At 38.7% G+C, this 23,176-nt stretch overlaps 3 protein-coding genes across 4 annotated transcripts; 2 read left to right on the top strand and 1 right to left on the bottom strand.

Moving 5' to 3' along the window:
• The first annotated feature begins 390 nt into the window (after positions 1-390).
• LOC136282939 (E3 ubiquitin-protein ligase DZIP3-like) lies at positions 391-3,828 on the top strand. Its single transcript, XM_066171062.1, has 2 exons — positions 391-569; positions 3,232-3,828. Exon 2 carries the CDS (start codon positions 3,244-3,246, stop codon positions 3,703-3,705), a length of 462 nt encoding a protein of 153 aa, XP_066027159.1. The 5' UTR covers positions 391-569; positions 3,232-3,243; the 3' UTR covers positions 3,706-3,828.
• On the top strand, positions 3,701-7,570 carry LOC131791061 (NACHT, LRR and PYD domains-containing protein 12-like). The gene is made up of 2 exons (XM_059108376.2): positions 3,701-3,949; positions 4,886-7,570. Exons 1-2 carry the CDS (start codon positions 3,835-3,837, stop codon positions 7,429-7,431), a joined length of 2,661 nt encoding a protein of 886 aa, XP_058964359.2. The 5' UTR covers positions 3,701-3,834; the 3' UTR covers positions 7,432-7,570.
• A 195-nt stretch (positions 7,571-7,765) lies between these two features.
• LOC131790999 (polyunsaturated fatty acid 5-lipoxygenase-like) lies at positions 7,766-20,694 on the bottom strand. Of its 2 annotated transcripts, none has more exons than XM_059108300.2 (12): positions 20,543-20,694; positions 15,273-15,618; positions 14,619-14,751; positions 13,937-14,095; positions 13,323-13,441; positions 12,922-13,120; positions 12,588-12,694; positions 11,844-12,098; positions 11,039-11,145; positions 10,214-10,316; positions 9,143-9,361; positions 7,766-8,423 (listed from the first exon to the last, which is right to left on the bottom strand). In XM_059108300.2, the coding sequence occupies exons 1-12, from the start codon at positions 20,599-20,601 to the stop codon at positions 8,190-8,192; spliced, it is 2,040 nt and encodes a 679-aa protein (XP_058964283.2). In that variant the 5' UTR covers positions 20,602-20,694; the 3' UTR covers positions 7,766-8,189. The 2 variants fall into 2 exon arrangements, with proteins under 2 accessions (XP_058964283.2, XP_058964284.2); XM_059108301.2 differs by lacking the exon at positions 20,543-20,694 and adding an exon at positions 17,425-17,584.
• Positions 20,695-23,176: the final 2,482 nt, after the last annotated feature.

The raw sequence follows: 23,176 nt of genomic DNA, 5'->3' as shown, positions 1-23,176 counted from the left end.
GTGATCTCGGAACAATCCATTTTGGCAATTTTTCTCTTCTTTTTCTAGACCTGCTGAGTCGTATGGCATAAATGACCGAAATCTAAGGAAGCTTGAGTTTAATCTTCAAAGTCACTGAGCCACCTCTAAAAGATTTTGTGTTCGGCCTGCTTAGCAGCGCCTCACTCTTGAAAATTGAATCTTGAAATTGAAACAAATCGTTCTGTCTATTTATGGTTTACGTGTTTTGTTTCGTTTATTTATCTCTTAATTTTTTTTTCATCTGTCGAGTCATTAAGCATAAATGACAGAAATGTAAACGAAGTCGAAAGGTCAGGATTTCAAAAGCGAAAGTCCCTTCTCTGAAAGATATTTGTCTTGTACATATGCTCACATAAGTTGATCTGTATCACCGCAAATCGAAGTAAGAAACCCAAAGGACTAAGTTGTATGGTTAAATGGGTTCCTGAGGGAAGTAGTTACTGCCAGCTGTCCCAAGACAGACTAAAAGCGAATTACATTGTGTAGCCGCGTCAAAACTTTGGTCGAAAGCGCTCTGTTATCGAGTGGTCTGGCCGTGCGCCATCGAGGTAAGAATTGCATTTTTTTGAATAATGGTTTGATTTTGCAGAGTCCTATTTGCTTTCGATTCCAGAGGCTTTGTTGGATATTTTCCATAAAGTAACAATTTGTGCAAGTTGTTTGATAGCAATCGGCAATCTCCATGTGATCTGTTCGATTATCACCGCATTTGTCTAATGGGCTCGACCACTAGTACTAAAAAAAAACTACTAGAATCTTAAGTTTTTATAACATCGGAGATCGAAAAATGAACAAACAAAACGTACTCATAGCTCTTTAGCCCAATCTTTGTAATTGTGATGTATCTAGTTGTTTTCGATCATGGAAGTCTCAAAGTTCTGCGCGTGATGGTCGAGTCGCGCGCATGAGGAGCATGCAGTGCATGGCTCTGTGTTCATGAATTCCACTCCCTTGTCTCGTGTTGGCCTCCACTCGGCTCAAATACGCAACAAGATAATTTCGGTAATTATTTGGTTTAATATATCGAAAATATTCAATAGAGTATCGAAGCTTTCATGCTAGGTAAATTCAGAGCAGCGGGGAAATTCGACCATCAAATCCGGCTGAATTGAAATACATTTTAAATAGATATGCCACAGCTTTGTGGTAGAATATCGAAATGTGACCTGACCTGTTCATTTATTTGAAATCTTATTATTCACAAAAGCGATCATCTGATAAGTCTTCATATAAGTTAAGTACGTACACCGAATAGCTGATACGTCATGTAAGACCACTATAGCTCTGGGAATGTTGCCTTGACATGCCATCCAATTCTCATGAACAGACAACCGAGAAATCCATAGGTATCTTTACGGTACGGTTTTGGTTAAAACCGTGGCCCCAAATATTTTTCTCGCCTTTTCGAAAAGAAGTTTAAAAATTTTTCAGAACTTCGGCTGTTCCTGTTCGTAGATCCGGCCAAGCCTATATGGTCACTGGCCCTCGTAAACTTGTAAAACTGCCCGAAGAAGCCTACGACAATTAAACGAAACGCGTCGGAGAATAGAGAAGTTTTACAACTACTGTTGGCAGAATGCTGCTCACTAGTTTAGTTTTTAAAAAAAATTTTCAAAAAATTAAAAAAAAAGGCAGAACGATCCGATTACTGGCAACTCATTCAGTTGGAACGTGACTTAAGGCAATGTCATACGATAGGCAGCGATGCGAAGCAAAACAACACGTTCAACGTTCATATCTTTGAAAGACTGCAGCAACTGTAAAATTTGTCTTTGGTTGATCAGTTGACAGTTGACATTAGTTCCTGGTGAGAATAGCTGGTAATTTTTTCTTTCACGCAGATAAGGATTTCACGTGCTTTTTCATGAAAATTTCTCGGCTGTTATCATAAACAAATCATGACTTGATGTACAAGTGGAATTTGTCCTGTTGGTCACGTGTTTTATTATTGATAGAGGGGAAATCTCGATGTCGTAAAATGGATCCACATTTATTTTGGTACCCTCATTGGTTACTGATCAATTCTCCTTCGTGTTGTGTTATACAAATGGTTTACTTTTAACTTACTGAGACTATACTCGATGTAACTTATTCAAAAGTGGAAGAATGATATTAATCTGACACCATTTTGAAGTATGAGCCTCTCTATGGGTACCCACGGTCTTCGTTTTCTTCGCGATTTTTTTGCAAATCTTCGTTTTTTTTAGGAAGATCTTCGTTTTTTCAATGACGTCATTAATGTCATTAATGATTACATTATCAGTGGACTATTTTTGTCGTTTTCAGCCTTGTAATGGCATCATGTGGTTTCTGTGAAATGTGGTCATATGCCAAAATTCAGAAATAACAGATATTTTCTGTAGTGTTTACGAATATTGACAGTTTTGTATCTAAGTGTTCGATTTGATCACGCAAATTTTGGTCAATTTTCAGATCTTCGCTTCAATCTTGAGATCTTCGTTTTTTCCACGGTGATCTTCGCGTCTTCGATTTCTTCGGAAATACCCATAGAGAGGCTCAAATATAGAACGTGATCCGCTTATATGTCGAGTGTTACTAAATTGCAGATCATCCGGAAGCTGCGAAACCTTTTCGTAAAAGAGAAGCAATGAATATTAAAATTAAAACAAGAAAGATCCTAAAACTATTTGAATAATCGTTTTCGGGTATAAAACAGACTATATTAAACCTGGAAACAACTGACTTAATTGTGGTGACACTCACCGTATGAGGGTATGTTATGTCGTAAGGAGCAATCACCAGACATAAATCCCGAGCGTAAGTAGTTTCAATTATAATTTGAAAGCTCTAACGGTTTGAGTACTACAATATCCGAACAACGCCTCATCCGAAGGCTCTCAGCAAACCTCTAGGCTGGGATCGGCGGCCTTTTATTCCATTTCACTGTATTAGAACTGTAAATGACTCTCGAGTGAGGAACACGAGCGTAAAGTAACTTCATCGTCCGTATTTCCGGTTGATCGGGACGTCCAGAGCGAAGTATGCAGTGTTTTGCTTCCCGTGGATTCGTTCCAGGTTGGCGTTACTCACAGACGTACCTCGTGCGTATTAGGCTGACAGATTCGTTGATTCGTTCGGTTGACGTTAGTCACTGACGCATCTCGTACGTATTAGGCTAATCCGCAGTTTAGTAACACTCTTGCATACCATCCAGGAAAAGTAATTCATTTCATTCTGATCATGATTCAGGAAGATTTCTTCATGGCCTCCGTAGCAACACCGTCATACCATTCAACAAAAGAGACAACTAATTACGCCCGGTTATGCAGGCTTCTGGTGGATGCTGGCTCAGATGCCTTAAGAGACGCCTTTGATAAGAGCCGACCAACAGGAGACCTGAACTCAGTTTTGTCAAGTCCTCCAGTTCATGCAGTTTTACAATCACTTCGAAAGAAAAGAATTCTTAATCCTTCTCAATGGGGAAAACTATATCCTGCCATCAAATCTGCAGTTTCATCAAAGAATTTCGATATCACTCTACTGATGGTTTTGCTGAGGAATATATGCGGTCTTGTTCGTCCAGCTACCGGCTGGGATACACTTCCTCCTGCAACAGACACAACCCTTGAGGCAGATGTCGTTCGCATCAAGTGCTACAGAAACACAGTTTATGGTCATGTCAGCCAGGCCTCAGTTGATGATCCAACATTCAATCAATACTAGCAGGACATCCAAGGCGCGTTGGTGAGACTGGGAGGAGCTAGTTACCAAAGTGCCATTGATGATTTGAAAAAGGAATGCATAGACCCTGATTTCGAAGAATACTACAAAGAGCTTCTTAAACAGTGGGTGATGGATGAAGTCAGCGTCAAGGAAAGATTAGATGAAATAGAAGAAAAGTTGTCTCGCAAGCTGGATGATTGGAAAGAATCCATAGAAAATCCAGAAAAGAAAACAGGAGTTGGAGGTAAATAATAAGCCATTTTCGATATATTAAAAATTCTAACATGGCTCCAAGGCTAGGGGTAATAAAAGAAAAGAAATTAATTATTCACCTTCAACCTCGATGTGATTTCTTTCGTTTTATTCCCCCAAGCCTCAGAGCCAAGTTTGAATTTAATATTCATATCAAAGTTGACAAAGTTGTGAAACTTGGGGCAACTTTTTCTCCATAAAAAGACATCACATGGGTCGGTTGCGTTTACCCAGGGCAGTTCGCATGCCTTTCTACTCTTTTCTTATAGCTTACATTTATCTAACAGCCGCACAGTGTAAATGTATTGAAGACAGGCAGGTGGCTTGGGATCATTACTGTTAGGGGGGAGGGGGGGGGGGGAAAGATACCATTATGTGCATCCAGAGCCTCTCATTAAAATGGTGCAAAGTCGAAACTTAGTCAGTTTTCTATGAAGATAAGACATTAATATTCAGTCCTTGGAAAGTAAAATAGGACATGTAAGCCAAATAGTTGCCGAAAAGTATTTTTAGAGTTTCTATTTTGCTTATCTCAGGGAAAACTTTTGGGATTGATATTAACTTTCAACGAGATAATCTGTAATTAATTTCGAGATAGCCATGCAACAATGAGAATGATGAAATACATTACGCTTCTTTCGAAATAAGTGGATATACATTAAGTTACTTTTTCAAAGTTTAACCTTTGCAATTCTTTCCGCATCACTTTGCGTAAAAAAAATTGAGAAATCAGACGGAAAAATACGCTATTCAAGAAAAAAAGAATTAAAAAACCATCGACAAAAAATAATGAACATTAACTCCTCCAGGCAAGCGTGAGATTTGCAGAACTTTCACATTTGAGTAAAAAAATAACTTGAAATTACATTCGGTCAAAAATTAAACTTGACGAAAGAATTGAATGCTTCTGATCTGGTCTTATTTTCAGCTGTAGCGGCATACACAAACGCACTGAAAGCATCAGTAAAAAGCCGAACTGAGTTTCATACCTTACCTTCCCCCACCATGAAGAAGGCCAGAACAGATGACATATACACAAGTCTTCTCATACAACACGGAAGAAAGCCAATTGAAGACCAAGATATGAAAAGGAAAGAACGCTTACGCCAGTACGGTCGAGTGAGTGGAGAGCCCGTTAAACATAATCAAGAAATTTTCATTTGTGATACCGATCGTAACGTGGTAAAAATACCAAGGTCTGTCTTAGTTACTGGGAAGGCAGGGATTGGTAAAACGCTGTTTTTCCAAAAGTTTATTCGAGATTGGGCCAACAACATGTTGTTTGAAACACAAGCAAACTTGCAGCTGCCGGATTTGAAGTTCGCATATTTGCTGACTTTCCGCCAGTTGAATTCACTTGGAGATGACCGTGTTACTTTGAGGGATATCTTAAACAGATCTTCAGTCCTGGATGAACACTCAAATATCGAAGACTCTGTATTTGAGTACATTCTTGATCATTCAGAAGAAGTTTTGATCCTCATTGATGGTTATGATGAGTATTCGAAGAGAAATTTCATCGAGAGTGATTGGGATGACCGTTACCCGAATAGCGCTCATGAGGAAATGCCAGTAGCAGCCCTGTGTGCCAAGCTGATCAAAGGAAAACTCTTGAGAGATTCCGTTGTCATGATAACTTCAAGGCCCGATGAATCTGATGAAATGACAAGTAGAATTGGCTTTGATCGGTACGTTGAAATTACAGGATTTACCGAAGAACAGGTGAAGAAATACGTAGAGAAGTATTTCAACGAAAAGGAAGTCATGAAGAATGCTGTAATGGATCACATTACAAAGAATGACAATCTTGTCAGCTTCGCCCACATTCCAGTTGTCTGTTTTTTGATGTGCTCTTATTTTGAATACCTCCTAAATGAACCAGTAAACACTGACGTCCTCCCGGTCAACTCAAGTGAAATCTATTTTGAGGTTGTGAACATGTTTCCAGGAAAACATGATAAGGAGTCCGCAGTCTCTTCCGAAGATACTCTGGACAAAATGTCAGAGTTTGCGGCTCATTTGCTTCAGGAGAGGAAGTTTATTTTCGCTTTAAAAGATATGAAAAGGTTTACTTTAGAAGAAGTTAAAAGCCTAAGAGCGAACGGTCTTCTTCACTGCGGTCCTCCTTTCAGAAAATCTTACACTGAAACGACGAAATATTTTTGTTTCACGCATTTCACTCTCCAAGAGTATTTGGCAGCTCGTTGGTTTGTGAAGAGAAAACAGATCCCCTCACACAGAGACAATGTGTCAGAAATAATATTTCAGTTTATGTCTGGTATTTTATCAAAGCAAAAGGACGAATTCTTTATGAGAGCGTTACTTGAAAGACTCGATTGGATGTACAGCATTAGGGTTGGAGTACTGCCAAAACTGCCAAAACTGCTAAAACTGCAGTGCATCATGGAGTACCAAGAGAAGAATTTCGCCCAAAGAATTGTAAAGGAACGTTTCCATCAATTTTGTGATCGTGATGGAGTTATTGAATTTGAAAAGTTGGCCGGTGCGGATTGCACTGCTGTAGCGTTTTTGTTAGATGTCATTAGGACATTGAATGCAGATAAAATCACTGGGGAGAAACAAGGACCCCTTCAACAGTCATCTGTGGCGCTGGCTAAAACATTGACGCTCTGGAAATGTCATCTTTCAGAGACTGGGTTAAGAGTAATCTACAAGGCGTTGGAGAAAAAGTACAGCCCTGTTACCGAACTGTACCTGTATGACTGTGTATTGCAGGAAAAATGTGTTCATTTACTTGGGGAATCGTTGCTAGTATCTAAATTAAATGAACTGGGTCTGGTAGAAGCGCTGATCACTGATGCCGATGTTGTCAGTCTATGTCAAGCATTGAAGACACCAACATGTAAAGTCGCCACACTGAATCTGTTTCGTAATCAGATCACCGATGTCGGTGTTGCCAGTATATGTCAACCACTACAGACACCAACATGCAAAGTCACCACACTGAATCTCGGTCTTAATCAGATCACCGATGCCGGTGTTGCCAGTCTATGTCAAGCATTACAGACACCGACATGTAAAGTCACCACACTTGACCTGTGTCAGAATCAGATCACCGATGTTGGTGTTGTCAGTCTATGTCAAGCATTACAGACACCAACATGTAAAGTCACCACACTTGACCTGTGTCATAATCAGATCACCGATGCTGGTGTTGTCAGTCTATGTCAAGCATTGCAGACACCAACGTGTAAACTCACCACACTACAATTAAGTCATAATCGGATCACCGATGCCGGTGTTGTCAGTCTATGTCAAGTATTACAAACACCAACATGTAAACTCACCAAACTTGATCTGGGTTATAATCAGATCACCGCTGCTGGTGTTAACAATCTTTTCCAAGCATTTCAGACACCAACATGTAAAGTAACGGAATTACGTCCAGGTCATAATCAGTTCATTCGTGAGAGCCAATCATGGATTACTGATGTTCAACTAGACAGTCGTTGAAATTCTTGAACAGTGGAAACAATGATTCAAATTGTTTGTTAAATTTAGGAACGTTCGAAGACAGTTTATCTGGAACGAGTCATTTGTGCAACTCTTTCCCGTTCCTTACTCGGTAGAAATACTATGACATTGCCCAAAATAAAAGAAATGGAATGTGACCTGACTTTTGAGAAGAACTGAAACAAAGTTGATGTGCCAGCGATTGATGTGAAATGGCACCAGTCACGCACATGTTGCAGCCGTTCGGAATAAAAGGGGAAAATAAACCAACGAGAAATTTTTAAGGTGCGCTTTCTCTCAAAGGACAAATTTTCAACATTACACAAGCAAAGAGTCATTGTTATCAAGTTGAGGAATGTTTAATCTGCCTTCCAAGGCATAACAGTAGTTTCCCGTTAAAATCAGTGTTATCTGAACCTTTTTTATATCCTCACTTACCTAGTGCAATACAGTCTTACAGACACAACCTCGAGGTAGCCCCACACCTTATTCTACCTTTTCCAACCCTTCCCAAGTTAGTTTTAAGGCGAAAAAATTTTTGTAACCATACCGTCAAAAATCACACTAAACTAGCAAAAGCAAATTTTTCCTTCAACTATGGTTGACAAAGTTTAAGTACCCTTCAGCAAAGTATGATTCTAAGCTGGAAACGCCAAAATAACACATAGATATAATAATTACATACCCTACGCCAATAACAACCCGAGTACACATACACAAATCTAACAAAAGTTACGCTGTCCTACAAGTACAATCGATTAAGTCTGAATGCCATTGGGCAGCCATTTTGGGATAAAATACGGATATGCGAGGTAGCCATTCTTCTCCCGCAGACGGTTTCTTGCTTGCAAATTAGGCTGAACCTTGTCCATTAGTCGACAGTAGTATGCATTGACCAGGTTCGCAGCCTTAGTGTCGTCAAGCTCGTTGCCGTAGTCAAACAAAGAATCGAAACGGAAACTTCCCAGACTATTGAACGCAGTTGACTGGATCTGCAAAAAGAAACCAGTTAGTACCAAGCGAACAGGGTCCAAAACGCATAGCTGCAGTCGTGTTTACACAAGCGAGTTCTCCACCAAGCTTTCATAGGCAGGGAAGTTTTTTTTTTGAGCTGTGTAAATGGAAATAAACCATAACTTCTTCCTCGACAAGTGACGGAGATATTCGTGAAGGATAAATTTATCGAGGTCCAAATATTTCTTAATAGGGATGAATTGAGGATATTTAAAAGAGTTAAAGCTAAATTTTACCCAACTTAGAAATTCCCTCTTTTGTAATTGACTACTACCCTTGTTAAGGAAGAAATGCTGTTGTACTTGCAGCTCCAAAGTGTTTAGTAACGATGTGAAAACAATTTTTTTACAGTGTCTTCCTTGTCTAGAGTCTTCTTAGTTTCAGTTTCTATCAAGTTTTTTTGGTGATTGTGCCAGATGCAAAAGCAAGACACTATCATGATTTGACATCGTTTATTCCTTGAGGAATCGCAATTTTGATAAACAGACGAAGAGGTGAAATAATAACATGATTCAGAGTAAATTCCATCTTATCGTATATAAAAGACGTAAGGCGAGATGATGAGTGGTGGGAGCTTTCCAATGATACGACCAATTAAAGCTCATTTTCATGAAAAAATGGTAGACCTAGTCATGTTAATCTTACTCCTAACCATAAACTAAACAGAGGAACTAAAGTCAACAAAACTTTTACTCACTGCGCTTGCAGCTCTGTTTGGCAGTCGCAGAAAGGAGAATTGTCCATCTTCCACTCTGGAGTCGTTATAAAGTTTAGTTGGTTGGTTGGGGATGTATTCTGGGTAATCCGTTGTAACGTAATTGACCGACGCGTGATAGATAGTCAAGTGGGAAATAAAACGACTTAGAATTTCACAGAGCTCTCTTTTGGAGTCAACACCTGGTGGTAAACCTTTTATCTGCGAGGAAGAGAACGAAATGTCATCAGCCTTAGCGGTAACTTAAAACATCATGGAATGTGCAAAGGGCGTACATTTCAGGTAGCATTACAGACAAAAAATTGTGATCCCGTGGTCTTATAGTATAGGTCAATTTTGCCATAGAGGGTTGAATTGGCCACAAGACTCAAATGGGATAAATTCGTGACTTCCGAGTCATAAGTAAGGATGGATCGTTCTGATGGGCTTATTTGTTGAAGACATCAAAGATAAAGACTAACAGGTAAACAAGCACTTTTTTGTCACTCAATGGTATTTCCTCGACCAAAAATTTCTTCAGTGATCTAAAAAAACTATATGAAACCTTGTGGATGTACAGTTCATGTAGAAATCTTTTGTTCAGATCTTGAAGTTAATGACGTTAATCTATAGTTGTGGATAACGGTTTGATCCCTAGGCGAAAGTCATCATCAGCATTAAATAAGAAGCTCTTTGTAAGTAGAGGCGGTTTACAACTCTTGTCTTTTAAAACTGATTGATCAATTTTGTGATGTGTACTTTGTGACGTGGCTTACTCAAGAAGCGTAAGTCACTCGCGATCAGTCAGTTTGGATCCTACGACGACGTTAGGTCGTTCTTCTCAAGCAAGCGTACAACCTGTGTTTGTTGTTACACCTCGGTTTTGCTTCGAACTCCTTGCCTGTACTGATCTGTACCGACCCAACCCCAAGCAACAATCTACAAGGAACCTTGTGGGTACATGCATCATGCTGCACAAGTTTTCAATAAAGATATCAATACTTCATCAGATGGGTATGATTAACAATGGTTTTGGTACACCTGAGGTTTTCCATAACCCACATTTTAATATACCTGACCAATTCCTCCATTCGGTCCAGTTCCATCCAGTGACACCTCATTCAGGTACGCCTGTAGTTCCACATCTTCCTTCACGTTTTGATCACTTCTGTAATACCTAAACGAAAAAAGTCACGAAATTTGAATTTGATATTCATTCCCTCCTTTGATCGCCACTAGTCTAGATTGTTAGCTTAACAGTGCTGCGTCGTGAGGTGTGCAACGAAAAACGTTGAACCAATCAATTTACAAAATCTTCATTTGGATTCCTTTTTAATCTCCTCCATCTCAGGCATCAGTTTTTGTTCCTTCTTGCTTTTGTACTACCAGTTTGGTGCTTCCCAGTTTTTTTAACTTTTATTCCTAAGTGTCGTCTAAGTCAAACAAAGCTTTGATCGATCGGCACAAAAGAAAAAAAAATTGAAACCATTGTATGCCCTCATTATCAGAACGGTTACCCATTTTTCTCCTTCATTTGTTTTTCTGTTCACAAGAAAATTCTCTCAATGCTCCTCAGAGCATGGATTTAGAACACTGCAGCATACAATTTCTGTTGATTGCAAAACATCTCAATTAGATTTGCTCTACCCGCGTGGTACTGGGTTAGATATGCGTATTATGCTCGAGACCATGTGCTCATGAGTTTTGCGTTTGGTGGATCAAGTTTTCCTTCAGACTTGCAAATTTCGTGGGTAGTATTTCATTTCGCATTGTTTCGTTTCGTTTAGTTTCCTTTATTCAACTGTTATTGTTTTCATTTTTGTCAAACCAGATCATACAAGTCAGAATAAACAGATTATACAGATATCGAGTCGAATGTATATCAACAGTTTCACTTACAAGTCAATGTAACTTCTCACTAGATCTTCGATTACTTTTAAGATCACCAAACCATCATCTCGGAAAGGATAGTATGGTAGAAGATTCTTGTCGAACATTCCACGTTTCTGGTTAAAATAAAGCAACACTAGCTTAGTTGAAATGACCTTAATTGATTACCGTAAGGAAATTTTGAAATACTTGAAGTTAACTGCCAAAATTAGAACTGAATTATATAGATGCGCTCAACAACATAGATAAATTTACAATTTAGTTAAAAATTCAACAAGTTGAAATTAGGAGGCCACCAGTATGAAGAATCTATACATTGGTGATACTATATCACAGTCTAGTATAAAATGTTTCGACAAACACCATTACTCTCAGTATCCTTTCTTGTATAACATGCAAATAGGAAGTGGTGAATACTTCTTTAAACTTTTCAAGTGTTCATCATTTTGCCTATGCACGATTAGCTCGAAAGTCCTGCATATTTGAATTGTCGTGTAGAGTTTTCTGTTTGTTCAAATTCTCGTAAATTTACATGAAAATGTAGGATCGTTCCTCAGATCTGAATGGCTATACGCTTCTATAAAAGTATCTAGAAGACCATTCTACACCCTTAAACAGTTAGGATACTTTTTCAGGAGAAGCCTGAAAAGGACACATTAAGATATTCCAGACGAAGTATTTTTTTGTTGGGAAAGTAAAAATATGCTTTTACGCCACAGAAACGTAGATAATCTAACGAAGTATTAAATATGTAGCGCAAGGGTGATACCCTCTGGTATATTTCAAGCTTAGCACCGTGAGGGATAAAAAATACCTTGATGTTTTCCCTGTAGTCAGTTATCTCCCATGATGTCAATGGATGTACATCTCGAATAAGCTTTAAAGCCCCTTCTTTTCCATATGCAAACAGCAAAGCTGCGAATCCAGTATCGCCTAGAAGAACAGGTGTTCCAAATGTATTTGGGATGGTCACTTCTCGGCAATGATACTTCAGCATTTGGTTCAACGGGTGCATGGGCGGCAGGGTACGTTTTAAAGAGACACAAAAGGGCTCCACAAAGAAATGGATCTATAGGATAATAAGAAGATATTCTTCACTTATTTACGGATGTCTACTACTCGATATGACACTTCATATTACAGAAAGGGCTGGTTTGAAACTGATAGTAAATCACTTTCCCCAATAATAATCCAAACCCTACACCTTGGCGCTAGATCATTTCCCCTTGCTTTGTTTTGATTCAGTTTAGTTCTATTTTGTTTTGTTTTTTAAAATAGGGATTGAATTGATCTTCTTATGCGATATTACTTCTTTGCTATAATCTTTTTGTGTTTTAGCCAATAGAAGGCTAAGGGTTTGAATATGCCCTCAAGAAAAAAAGCAAACAAAAGGTAAAAAAGAGGATAGTTTTTTTCAGAGGGACCAGAAATCTGTCGGCTAAATTGCAAATAAATTCGATAGAAAATTGGGTGTTGATATTTTTTCATCTTGTTGTTGCACGAAAAATGAATTACGTCTTAATTCCTAGTAATAAATGAACTGTTCAGCTGATTTTACCTTGGCAAGATGTTCAGTGATTTGAGCATATCCGATGTCTGTGATCTGAACATTAAGCTTGGCGAGTAACCAGTTGTCTCCATCGGCTGGAGTATACACCACTGAATCTATCAAAGATGATATAAATAACGTTAAAGTGAGTCTTAAGGGTTTAAGCTTACAGTAACGGAACTCATGCCTCGAGATTACGAGTAACAGAGGCAGGAACATAGTGCAGTTAGGTATCAGGAATTCCTCCACAATTTCCACTGGTGGTAACTTTTCTGAGTGCAGTCGTCACTCTTATGCAATGGTATTTGTGTCATTATTTGCCAAAACGTCTATTGTAGCTAACCTGGTGGGTGGTCCATTTGTATAGCAACAGGTACAAATTCATTCCTTTTTCCTCTAACCGTCTTTGATGCAAAAAAAGCGATGGGAGAAAGGAAATTCCACATCTCCCTCTGAGGATCTCTTTCTGTGAGGTCAGGAGCTCGACCCAAATCGTCGCACAACTCGTAACGAAGAGCATAAATGCGACCCTGCTCTATCGCCTAAAGTACAAGAAAAACAAGGATTAGGCCATATAAGTTGAAACGTTCCTAGACTTTCCTGTCATAGTTAAAGACTAAGACAAATCAAAATGAAAAACCTGATGTTAAAAGCTCAGAGACACCATTTTTCTGCGAGGAGATTTTTATGCACACTCACACCTCAGACTTTTGTCACTGAAGTTAACAAATTAAGCGAACATACATCTTCCAAAGAACCACCAGTTCCCAAAGCCGCTCTGACGGCACCATCCCAGTCAAAGTCAAGGTTCATTGTCTTCTTCAATATACCGAAATCCAGTCCTGATATTTCTGGTTCTTGTTCTGAGAAAGAAGTGTGGTGATCATGTGAACTTAAAAATTAAAACGTCGAGAACTACAACAAAATGGGTTTTGTGGGCTTTATGGTAAAATTGTGTCCGCTTTAAGGGCTGAACTAGTCTCATACCAAGACCTTTCACGGCCAAGCAGTTGCAATTACACGGTACGATCTGGGTAAGAGATTGGCGCTAAACATGGGTTTCTATGTTTGTGTCGTATATTGGGTATGAAACTTTACCATTTAGTCATATTCATTCTTATGCTCTGGCACCTCTGTAACAACTCGTAGAAATATCATTAGGTGCAACGCTAAGTGTTGCTGTTGTGAAATCATGAGCATGCATTCTTAGTTGAAGTATGTTAAGTGTAGGATCAGTTTTAATTTTTCATCAAAAGATGAAAAATCAATCAAAAGAAAAATAAACGCATGAGTTAACGGAAGACAACAAAGTGAAATATGATTTAAGACAATTACTGAACGAATAAGTTTCATTCTACCTGCACAATATCCCCATTTCAGTCTCTTTCCCCGTTTCTTTGCCGCCGTAAAACACCAAGGCCTGTGGCTTCCTGCCCTCGTACACTGACGATAAACTTTACCAAGATATTTAAACGGGAAACGGCAACACGCCCCTTGAATTGTCTTTGCTGCACATCCTAAGTTGCATACATTAAAAATTGTCTTTATCACTGAGGCAGGGCAAACAGTCAGTATTATTATATGTATAAATATATATACTACATCAGTTTGTCAGTTACGCAGCCTAAGACTATCAGTAGGCAGTTCAGTGTCGCTGTCCATCCGTCTGTCACTACGTACTCATTTGTGTTAATATGTCATTCAGCTGATCTGGTGGCCCATAATGCACTACAATGATCCCACTGTCAGCTGCCCCGGGCATACGTTTGTCACAATTTTGTCGGTCGTACTGACAATTCGCCGGTGCCCTTTTACACTCCTGGTGGAGAGAGGCAATGTGAGCGTCAAATATATTTTCCAAGAACAATACTCATTGACAAAGCCAGGACTCGACCCGGAGTCCTGCGCAGTATTCATTGGGCCATGGCGTTTCTCTGGGTGGGCCATTTAGTTTCAGTACAGATTTGACCCTATACAAGAAATTATAGGTCGGTTGATAATCTCTTGCCGTGCATTAAAAATGAGTTCTACCTTACTGACCTTTCATGGTTACCCGTCTGATTGCCAACGGGTTATTCCCTGCTAGACGCTGCTGAGCGAAAAATTTATCGCTAATCCATTGGGTTTTGTCGTCAATAAATGCTTCGTGCCTTGAAGCCGACCTCATATATTCCTAGAGGCAAAAAAATAATTAATTAATTTGTTTACTGACTGGAATCAGATGACAACCTTACAGGAATGGACTTAGTGGGTCGAATGCTACGAGAAAAGGCCACTGGTAAGACCAGCTACTGTGAAAACAAGCCTGGAGGTGGAGCTCAGAAGGTGGAAGGATGGTGGAAAATTCTAGAAAATCTAGAGAATACCTGAAGAATAGAAACGAGAACTGAAAAAGAGACATCATCTGGAACTCAGCAACGAAGACCACAGTAAAAAAGGTTGTTCCTCTCGCTCAGGATTCATCTTGGAAGTCCCCCTAACTTCAACATGGGAGCTCAGTGGAACAACCCGAACAAAGCTACGCTATGTAGAGGGAAAGTCCCGTGTACCGGAACGAAGAAGTTTGAACCTTTTACCTCAGGATTTGTTTTAGTAAGGAGGGCTTTGTCAATAGCTGTGCTGTCCAATCGTGGAGCCCTCTTGCAGGTCTCAAAACACCCTTACATCATAAACAGGGAAGAAAATTATATTTACCCCAAGTACTGGCTCTAGAACTGTCTGGAAAAACTCTGACATCTCGAGATAGTCCGACAATCCAGTTATTTCTTGTCCTGCAGTTGCGTTGTTGTACTTCGCTAAAATCTGGTTATTTGTCTGGGTCATTCCCACGTATGCCCTGACGTAGTAACTGATAAATGGGTCCTTTAGGGCGACAGCTCCCAGCTCAGAAATGGTCATGTTCAACAGCACAAAGCCGTATTGACTTGGTTTCATGGTATAAGTTTCTTTGAGTTTGTTTAGAGTAGCATTTCTGATGGCTGCACACTTAGGGGAGGCGTGTTGAGGTAGGGACACCTCACAGTCGACAGCCGAGGCAAACCTTAACCCAAAAGCAAAGCACAAATCATTTAGAATGGATGTTAGGGTCTGGTAAAAATTCAGTATCGGCTTAGGAGGGGGTGGGGTGCACTCTCGGTGTAGGCACGAAGAACTTTGTTTCCAGCATGTATCGTAATTTTTAACCTAGCTCATTGACAATTATATTTACTTTACATAACTGGTGTTAATGTGTTTTGTTGTTGTTTTTGAAACTCTCCCTTATTAAAAATTTAAGCAACGTATTTTTATTAATAGTATTATAAGTATTGTAACGTAAATTGTATTAGTACTGTATTGTTCACTTTCTAAGTATTGCTTCCGATATTGGAATAAAAACCAATGATCTTCGGCCAAAAAAAAATCATCGTTGTGGTGTACTCTTGTTTTGGAGCTTGACGGTCGAATTCCAATTCTCTCCCTTTACTTCAATCAAATGGAACGCTTTCTTACTTTTTTTAATTTTCTCAAAGCTCTCCCACGAGCGCAGATTAACAGAAGGGTGTTGATTAGATTTGTTCAGTTAGGCTCCATATTTTACATTATTATGCTAATTCTTTGTGCTCAGAAAATGTCACCCTAAAATTCAAACACCATCACCGTTAGGCTCCATTTTAATTAACATAAAAATAAGTACAATCAAGGTAATGGTTTCTTTAAGTTATTGTTTGTTTAATCATTTATTTTGCGTTATTATTCCAGTGTAATACTCGATTCTTCTGGTTCATTATTATGCTTAAAATCCAGTGTGCCGACATAACATCGATGCTACATACTGTTCCACAGTTTTGGTCCGATAAACTCGTATTTTTCCAGATGAGCGAACACGCCCTTTACTGACTGCCAACCGACTGATGGGGCAAAATGTCACATTTGTAAACTTTTGCACATCTAAAGATCAGTTTTAATATAGTAACCACGAATTCGAACCATCAAAGACCTGGTTCTGAGGAAAATTAAACCATTTTGAGCCACTTTGACCTTAAATAGTATTCGTGTGTTTGTTGTCGCGGAAGACATGCTCACAATACATAAATCAAGTTTATTGATATGGAACGAACGCGTCTTTTGAGCTGAAACCTATCGTGCGTAAAAATTACGCAACAGATAAGAGTCGCGTCAGTTATTTTCCATAGTTTAGAGCGCGAAGGTGACTTATTCAAATATAATGATCATTGCTTCATGACAGCGTGGCTTTAGTGGCCAAAAAAAGCACATTCCATACTTAAACCATAAAAGGCGATTTTTGATCTGGCAGTTCAGCGCAGCTTTCAATTCATTTCCTTACAGTTTATCTTTTGATAGAGTGAATACTCCAAAGTGCTGATAATTTCCATTACAATACAAACTGATCCCATGCAGCTCTCTTTCTCGACCTTAGCGGTGATATCTCACTAGGATGCAGATAGATGCGCAGTGTTTTCTTAGCTCGGTCAGGATCAATAGTAATCCAGCTGTGATTCAGAACTTGGCTTATGCGCAAATAATTGAATAAACAAAAATATGAATGCATAGGAAGTAGGAAGAATACAGTGCCCCTAGTTATAACAAACCAAAGCACTCATTCCGTTGCGAAATTGAGCTCGGCTTCTCCACGCCTTTCAACTAATTTGTGTGTTAGGGCAAGCGGCGCACTAAATTTTAAATTGCTCACGCATGATCTGTATACTTTTTATACAAGATGATAAGCTTACAACCGTTACAGTGTTTCTTTACGACAGAAAAGGTATTATTACAACAACGAGGACGCATTAATCGCACTGTTGCTATCTAATTTTATCTTGATAAATAAATTAAAGCGAAAGCTTACCGTGAAAATGTCGACAGACCTACGAACAAGGGAATAATGGTAACTAAAAGCTTCATTTCAACCCAACTCAGGAGAGAAGTACTGTCGCAGACTGTTCAAAGCACTGTGAAGAGTCAATTTGAGTGTGTATGGAGTACTGGCATTGTTTATAAAAATAAGAGAAAGGCGTCAACCGAAATAATTACAAAGGCTTTATCTCCGTTCCACCAATACGAATGTAGATCACGTTCTGTTTGGTTTTTCTTGACCACTTGAGGTTAGAATTTAGGGAATGTCCAACCCTAACACCTAACGGTGCGTGAGCAAGATATTACAAAGGGCAGAAAAGTACACCACGTACAGCTGATATTTGATTTCGTGAGCTTCAATGCGTGCAATTTTTAGATGCCTACTTTTTCACGTTTTTCTTCGGTTTGAGTCCTTTCCCCTTTTTTTTTTTTTTTTTTTGGCAGTTAAAACTTTTCAGATCACTGAATACACCCCCAATTTTCTCTCTCACACAACTTGGGCTGATTTACTGATTTTGGCTCGTACACCATCGGAAATAAATTACAAAATCTCAGTTTATGGCTAACGCCAACATATGCAAGGCCAATGTTAAAGGGCGACCTTGAAGTTACGATAAAAGTCAACCATTCATTTTGAAAGGACATGTAGAACAATTCCGGCCCTCTAAAGTTTAACGATTTTAGAGTGATACTCTTTTGATCGTTCCAAATGGGTGACTTTTCATCAGTGGAAAGGAAACTTATGCCCCTGCTCGGCCTGTATCACTGACCTGTCATTATGCGTCCCGAAACACACTCACTTTTTGATAGTCATTGAAAATGACGCATTAGTCTTTCCAACGTGGACGGACACAAATTTAAGTTCTAAAATTAATTGAAAAATAATTTTTTTCCGATATGCCCGTCGAAGACTTTTTACGAAGACGTTTTGGACAAGAAATGTACTTATCCGACGTGATTTCATGTTCGATAACAATCTCGCATTAATAAGGTTCTCAGTGGGGTTAACCATTAGCCGTAAAATGGCGAAAAAATTTAGACTTTAGGGGTTAGTATAGACAATTTTTGAGCCGTTAGTGGTAAAAAATACTAAACATAAAATTTTTTCTCTTTACTTTAACGGAAAGAAGTTAACCACTACCCGCAAGCGGCTAAAAGACATCACCCGGGTGGAACGCTCAACGGTCATACCTTCACATCTCCATGGTAACCATCACGGTTGATATAAATTTCACTTTTTGTAAGTAAATCAGTTCAGTGATGATGTCAATTTATATTATCCTTTTCTTTTACCTCTCTATATTTTTTATCCGTGATATGAAAACAGTTAATACCATTTTGCCTATCTTTTCAAAAAGTAAGATGAAAATTAAATTCCACAAGAAAGATAGCGGTTGCCTAGATATCTATAGGTTTCTACATTTGTTTCTTTTTTTAGACAAGAAGAATTCGTAAATGTCTTTCAAATTCTTCGCTAGCGACACTTACTTATCAAAGCTTTTTTCCTTTAAAATTAAACCTTATATGTGTAAGTAAATTTGATAAAAATAGCATAATTGATTGCTTTTTCTGAAGAGCGGGGAGACATCATTGTTTCATTCTAATTTATAGAAACTAAAGCTTTTTAACTTTTAACAGTGTATGAGCCAATAAATTGATGGATCAACAAGATTTATAACATAGCTAGTAAATTTGTTGGATCAATATCAGTATCTGGGCAACTGCCCACTTACCCCTCCCCTAACTCAAACAGTCAATTGACAACGAGTTAAGGTTAATGTTAGGTTAGGGGAGGAGTAGGTGGGCAGCTGCCCAGATACTGATATTGATCCAGTTTTTCTGGTCAAATTCAATAACGTGAGCGTGCTTCATATTCCTATTGTGCACGCTCATGACGTCAGCAAACAAATCCCTTTGAGAAAAAAAGAATTGAAAATGTTATAAAAAGATTATAATACTATTTTTCAAGAAGCTAGCGTCGCTCTCGGCTACGCCTTGAGCAACTCTTACGCAACTTTTGTGCTCTCCAAACTTCCCGCGTGCTTCATATCTCGATGAACGCACGCTGACGTGTGAACCAATTTGTTAAATTTAAAGAGCATTTTTGTAATTAGAATTATTTGCGCTCTAAGGAAGAGTTCTCTTTGATTCATTTAAAAAAGCTCTGAGAAGAGAGAGATGTCACTAACACTTAATTACTAATTTAAAATTTGGCAACTTTAGTTTGATGAAATTCGTATCTATCATAATTGTTGTTTTAAGGGCCTAAGAAGAGTTTAATTTTTCTTTTTACTTAAGAATATGCATGCAAAAACGTTAGCAAACTCAAAGGCTGACAACACGTCAGTTAATCCCAAATACTATGAAATCTTGATATTGCATGCAAAAAGTGTAAATTTAGTGCAAAGAGTTGGAATTTAGTGCAAGAATTTGGAATTCTGTGCAAAATATTGAAATTGGTAGGAAAGTCGCCAGGCATAACCAAGCGAAATGGTGCACAGGTTAGGAAGAAGCAACAACGTTTTAATTCAGAGTTTGAAGAAAAATACTCAAGAACAAAAGCATCCAACAAAGCACAAACAACTGGCTTAAAGTCTTAGGCCTCCAAAAACGGCTTTGACGAAAGTATTGAAAAATACGAACCGGAGGCCATGAATAAAACTGATTCCCGAGAACTTCCACACAACAGTTCGTGTAAGAAAGACAGGGAAGATTACGAGCATCGTAGCCTTCAGGTGAAGACTACTACTATCGAACGAACGCTCTATTATTCGTGACGGAGATATAAAGATGAATGCAAGTTCTTGAGCGAGGAACTCGACTCATCCAGCAACAAGGCAAAGGCAAGCGGCCGAGCCAGTCAGCCATGGCACGGAAAAAACACGACTAAAGGAGGTACCAGTGTCAAATTTGCGCTCGTATATCATTAAATAGCATATATTTGTAAATTTTTCAAAGACCACAAACCTTGCACTCAACCTTCGAGTAAGTGCAACAATTATTAGGCCTTTCAAAAACTTATACGCGCTGATTTATGCCATAATAGCGCTCGAAATCATCTGATTACTTATACTCATCATGAAAGATATCTTGTAAACAATTAATCTTACCTGAAAGGTGATAAGAAGATTATAAACGAAGCCACTAAAATGAACCAATTATTTTCCATCTCATAGGCTATTGGGACTGAAAAAAAGGGAGTCTTTTTTAACGAGAGACCCTCTTACTCCTATTCATTGGCCCCTAAACAGCAGACGCTTCTAGTTTATATTTAGGCTATCATCTACATGCAAATTAATCGATGGCTGTGTCTACAAAGAAGAATGGCATTTTTTTTTTTTCTGTTATCACTTTGTGTAAACCTCGTTAACGACAACAGACTTAAGTGGGGCTTTGGTTTTACCAAGTCGCCGCGAACAAGATAGTGATAATTATTAACGTCCAAAGGGTTAAATTCCCTTTGGAGGTTTCTTTACCAAACACGTTTGAGCTTCTCTTAATCAATAGGCAGAATGCCTACTGCTTTGCAAATTTTAAGTGCAGAGGTAAGACAATAAAAGATTTGAAATATAAGCAGCGAAGCGTAAATAGTTGGTTTTCAGTGGACGATATAACCAACGCCTTTCTTTTCAGTGGATTCTTCTGCCTTTTCCCATTTGTTCGTCAGGAGCGGAGCAATGAAACTGACAAAGTGGTCTTAAATTTTGTAAATGCTATAACGGGATGTTGTGCATTCTAATTGGCGAAAATGTGAGCAGATCTTTAATTCTCAACAATATGCGCGCCAAAGTTGAATTCGGCACTCCTGAAAAGGCGAGGGTAAAATTTCCGCACAGCCTTATTCTACATTTTGCATTCAGTTCTTGGATAGAAAAAATAATGACAAAAACAATACATTGCCTTTGGGAAAACAGATTTGTGTTGGCTGTGCGGAAATTTTACCAAGGCGAGTTTTCACGAAGCTCAGTTGGCCAGTTTTGGTGCATTCTTCTTTATGTCTGAGGCTCTTCTGAGCGAGTCTGCCTTCAAATTTGCTATTGTATCGGTTATTGAAAATCAGTAATATCGCCGCAACATGGGGTCAAATTAATTTCATTCGTGAGAGTCATTGTTTTAACTTTGGTCAAGCAGTGTGGTTCTGAAATCAGGACATTCTAATACTGATAAAAAGTAAGAAAGCGCACCCCTTCGAATAGGCCGTGCAATAGGAATGCGACGCCACGACAAGTCTAAAAATTTATCAAGAGTCGTGTTGGTCTTTCTGGGAAGAAATGCATATATGCTTCGCCCTTAGGAAATGCACGAAGAAAGCATCCAAGTCGTCTTAATCGGCTATCACCTGTTGTTTTCGTTAAAATTACAACAAATATTTGACGTTGCTCACCTGTGGCAAGTGATAATTTGACGAAGATATGTAAACTTAGTGAAGAACTCCTTAGTAATTGAAAACATCAAATTGAGTGCGAGTTGCTGATGCAATAACTTAGGAAGAGAATTTTCTTGTATTTCCTTGGCTCCCGAAGTATTCTGCGATCAAATCTCGAATTGGTGGCAATTGACGCATCAGCAACTCGCAAAAAAATTATTATGTTTTCAATTATAAAACAGTTCTTTTCACAGGTTTACATAAACATAAACTACAGGTTGTCACTCTCTTCAGGTGAGTAATGTCAAATATTTGCCGTAACTTCAACGACAAATGCAATATGAACAAACTCATGGTGACAACTGTAAACCTACGCTAGGGAAACCCATATCTTTGGCAGAATTTTGTGCCAACCGGTTTCCATAGTTGACAATCGGGGAGCAAAAGATAAACCTTGATGACAGTCTCGTAGGGGTTAAAACCATATTAAAACCCAAATCATATCTTTGCGAGTCACAATTTTCTCATCTTTCGATGAAAAGATTGATGACACGGTGTCATTTTCAGTTTGCTGCAGTTGAGAAAATTTATGTGAACGGAAAAATCATACTTTTTGATTGGCGCGCCTTCCAAACGTTAACACGTTTAGAAGAATAAGACTTTTGAACTGAAATAAACTAACCCTAAAATTAAATTATAAAAAAGTATACTAACCTTACCTTAAAACTATCGTTTAACCCTCCAAAACGAGAACAAATAAGAATTCCTTTGTCACCATTACAATCTAAGTCTCTCAGAAATAAACTATCTGAGGGCGGGATAATTGGAATGTCTTGCAATTGTTTTTCATGTTTCATTGATTCAAAGTGTAATCAATTCAATTTCTTCACGACTTGATCTGTGAAACCGTCACCAACCGTTCAGTTTGATAGCAACTAAATTATCACGCACCTAGGACCGAACGGTTCCTTGTTTCTTTCGAAACTCGAGGAGATTTTAAAGGATTGCTTTTCAGCAACGAGTTTCCTAGCAACTAGTATTCACCGGAAACCTTATTTCACGCACCCTTGCGGTTTTCTTGGAGTGTTTGTACGAGAGTTATCTCAAAACATACTGGTTGTTTATATTTTACAACGCACAGACGGGTGTTTAGGTTTAATAATGAACAGACTTGTTAAACTACATAAGCTTCATAGTGAAGTTTTCATGATAACAGTTAAAAAATGTTGGGTGTTACGATAAGGGAACTGGACTTGAGAACGACAGGAATGTGCTCAAACTGCGGCCAAGTGTAAGATCTAGCTTGACTCTCACGGCCCTCTCCTCCACAAGGGGTCTAAGTGGGAAGGAATGAGTTCTGGGTTGTAGACAAAACCTG

Source organism: Pocillopora verrucosa, chromosome 8 (genome assembly GCF_036669915.1).
Source record: "Pocillopora verrucosa isolate sample1 chromosome 8, ASM3666991v2, whole genome shotgun sequence".
Classification (NCBI taxonomy): domain Eukaryota; kingdom Metazoa; phylum Cnidaria; class Anthozoa; order Scleractinia; family Pocilloporidae; genus Pocillopora; species Pocillopora verrucosa.
The sequence above is the reverse complement of the archived record's forward strand: the minus strand, read 5'-3'. Positions and strand labels throughout refer to the sequence as shown.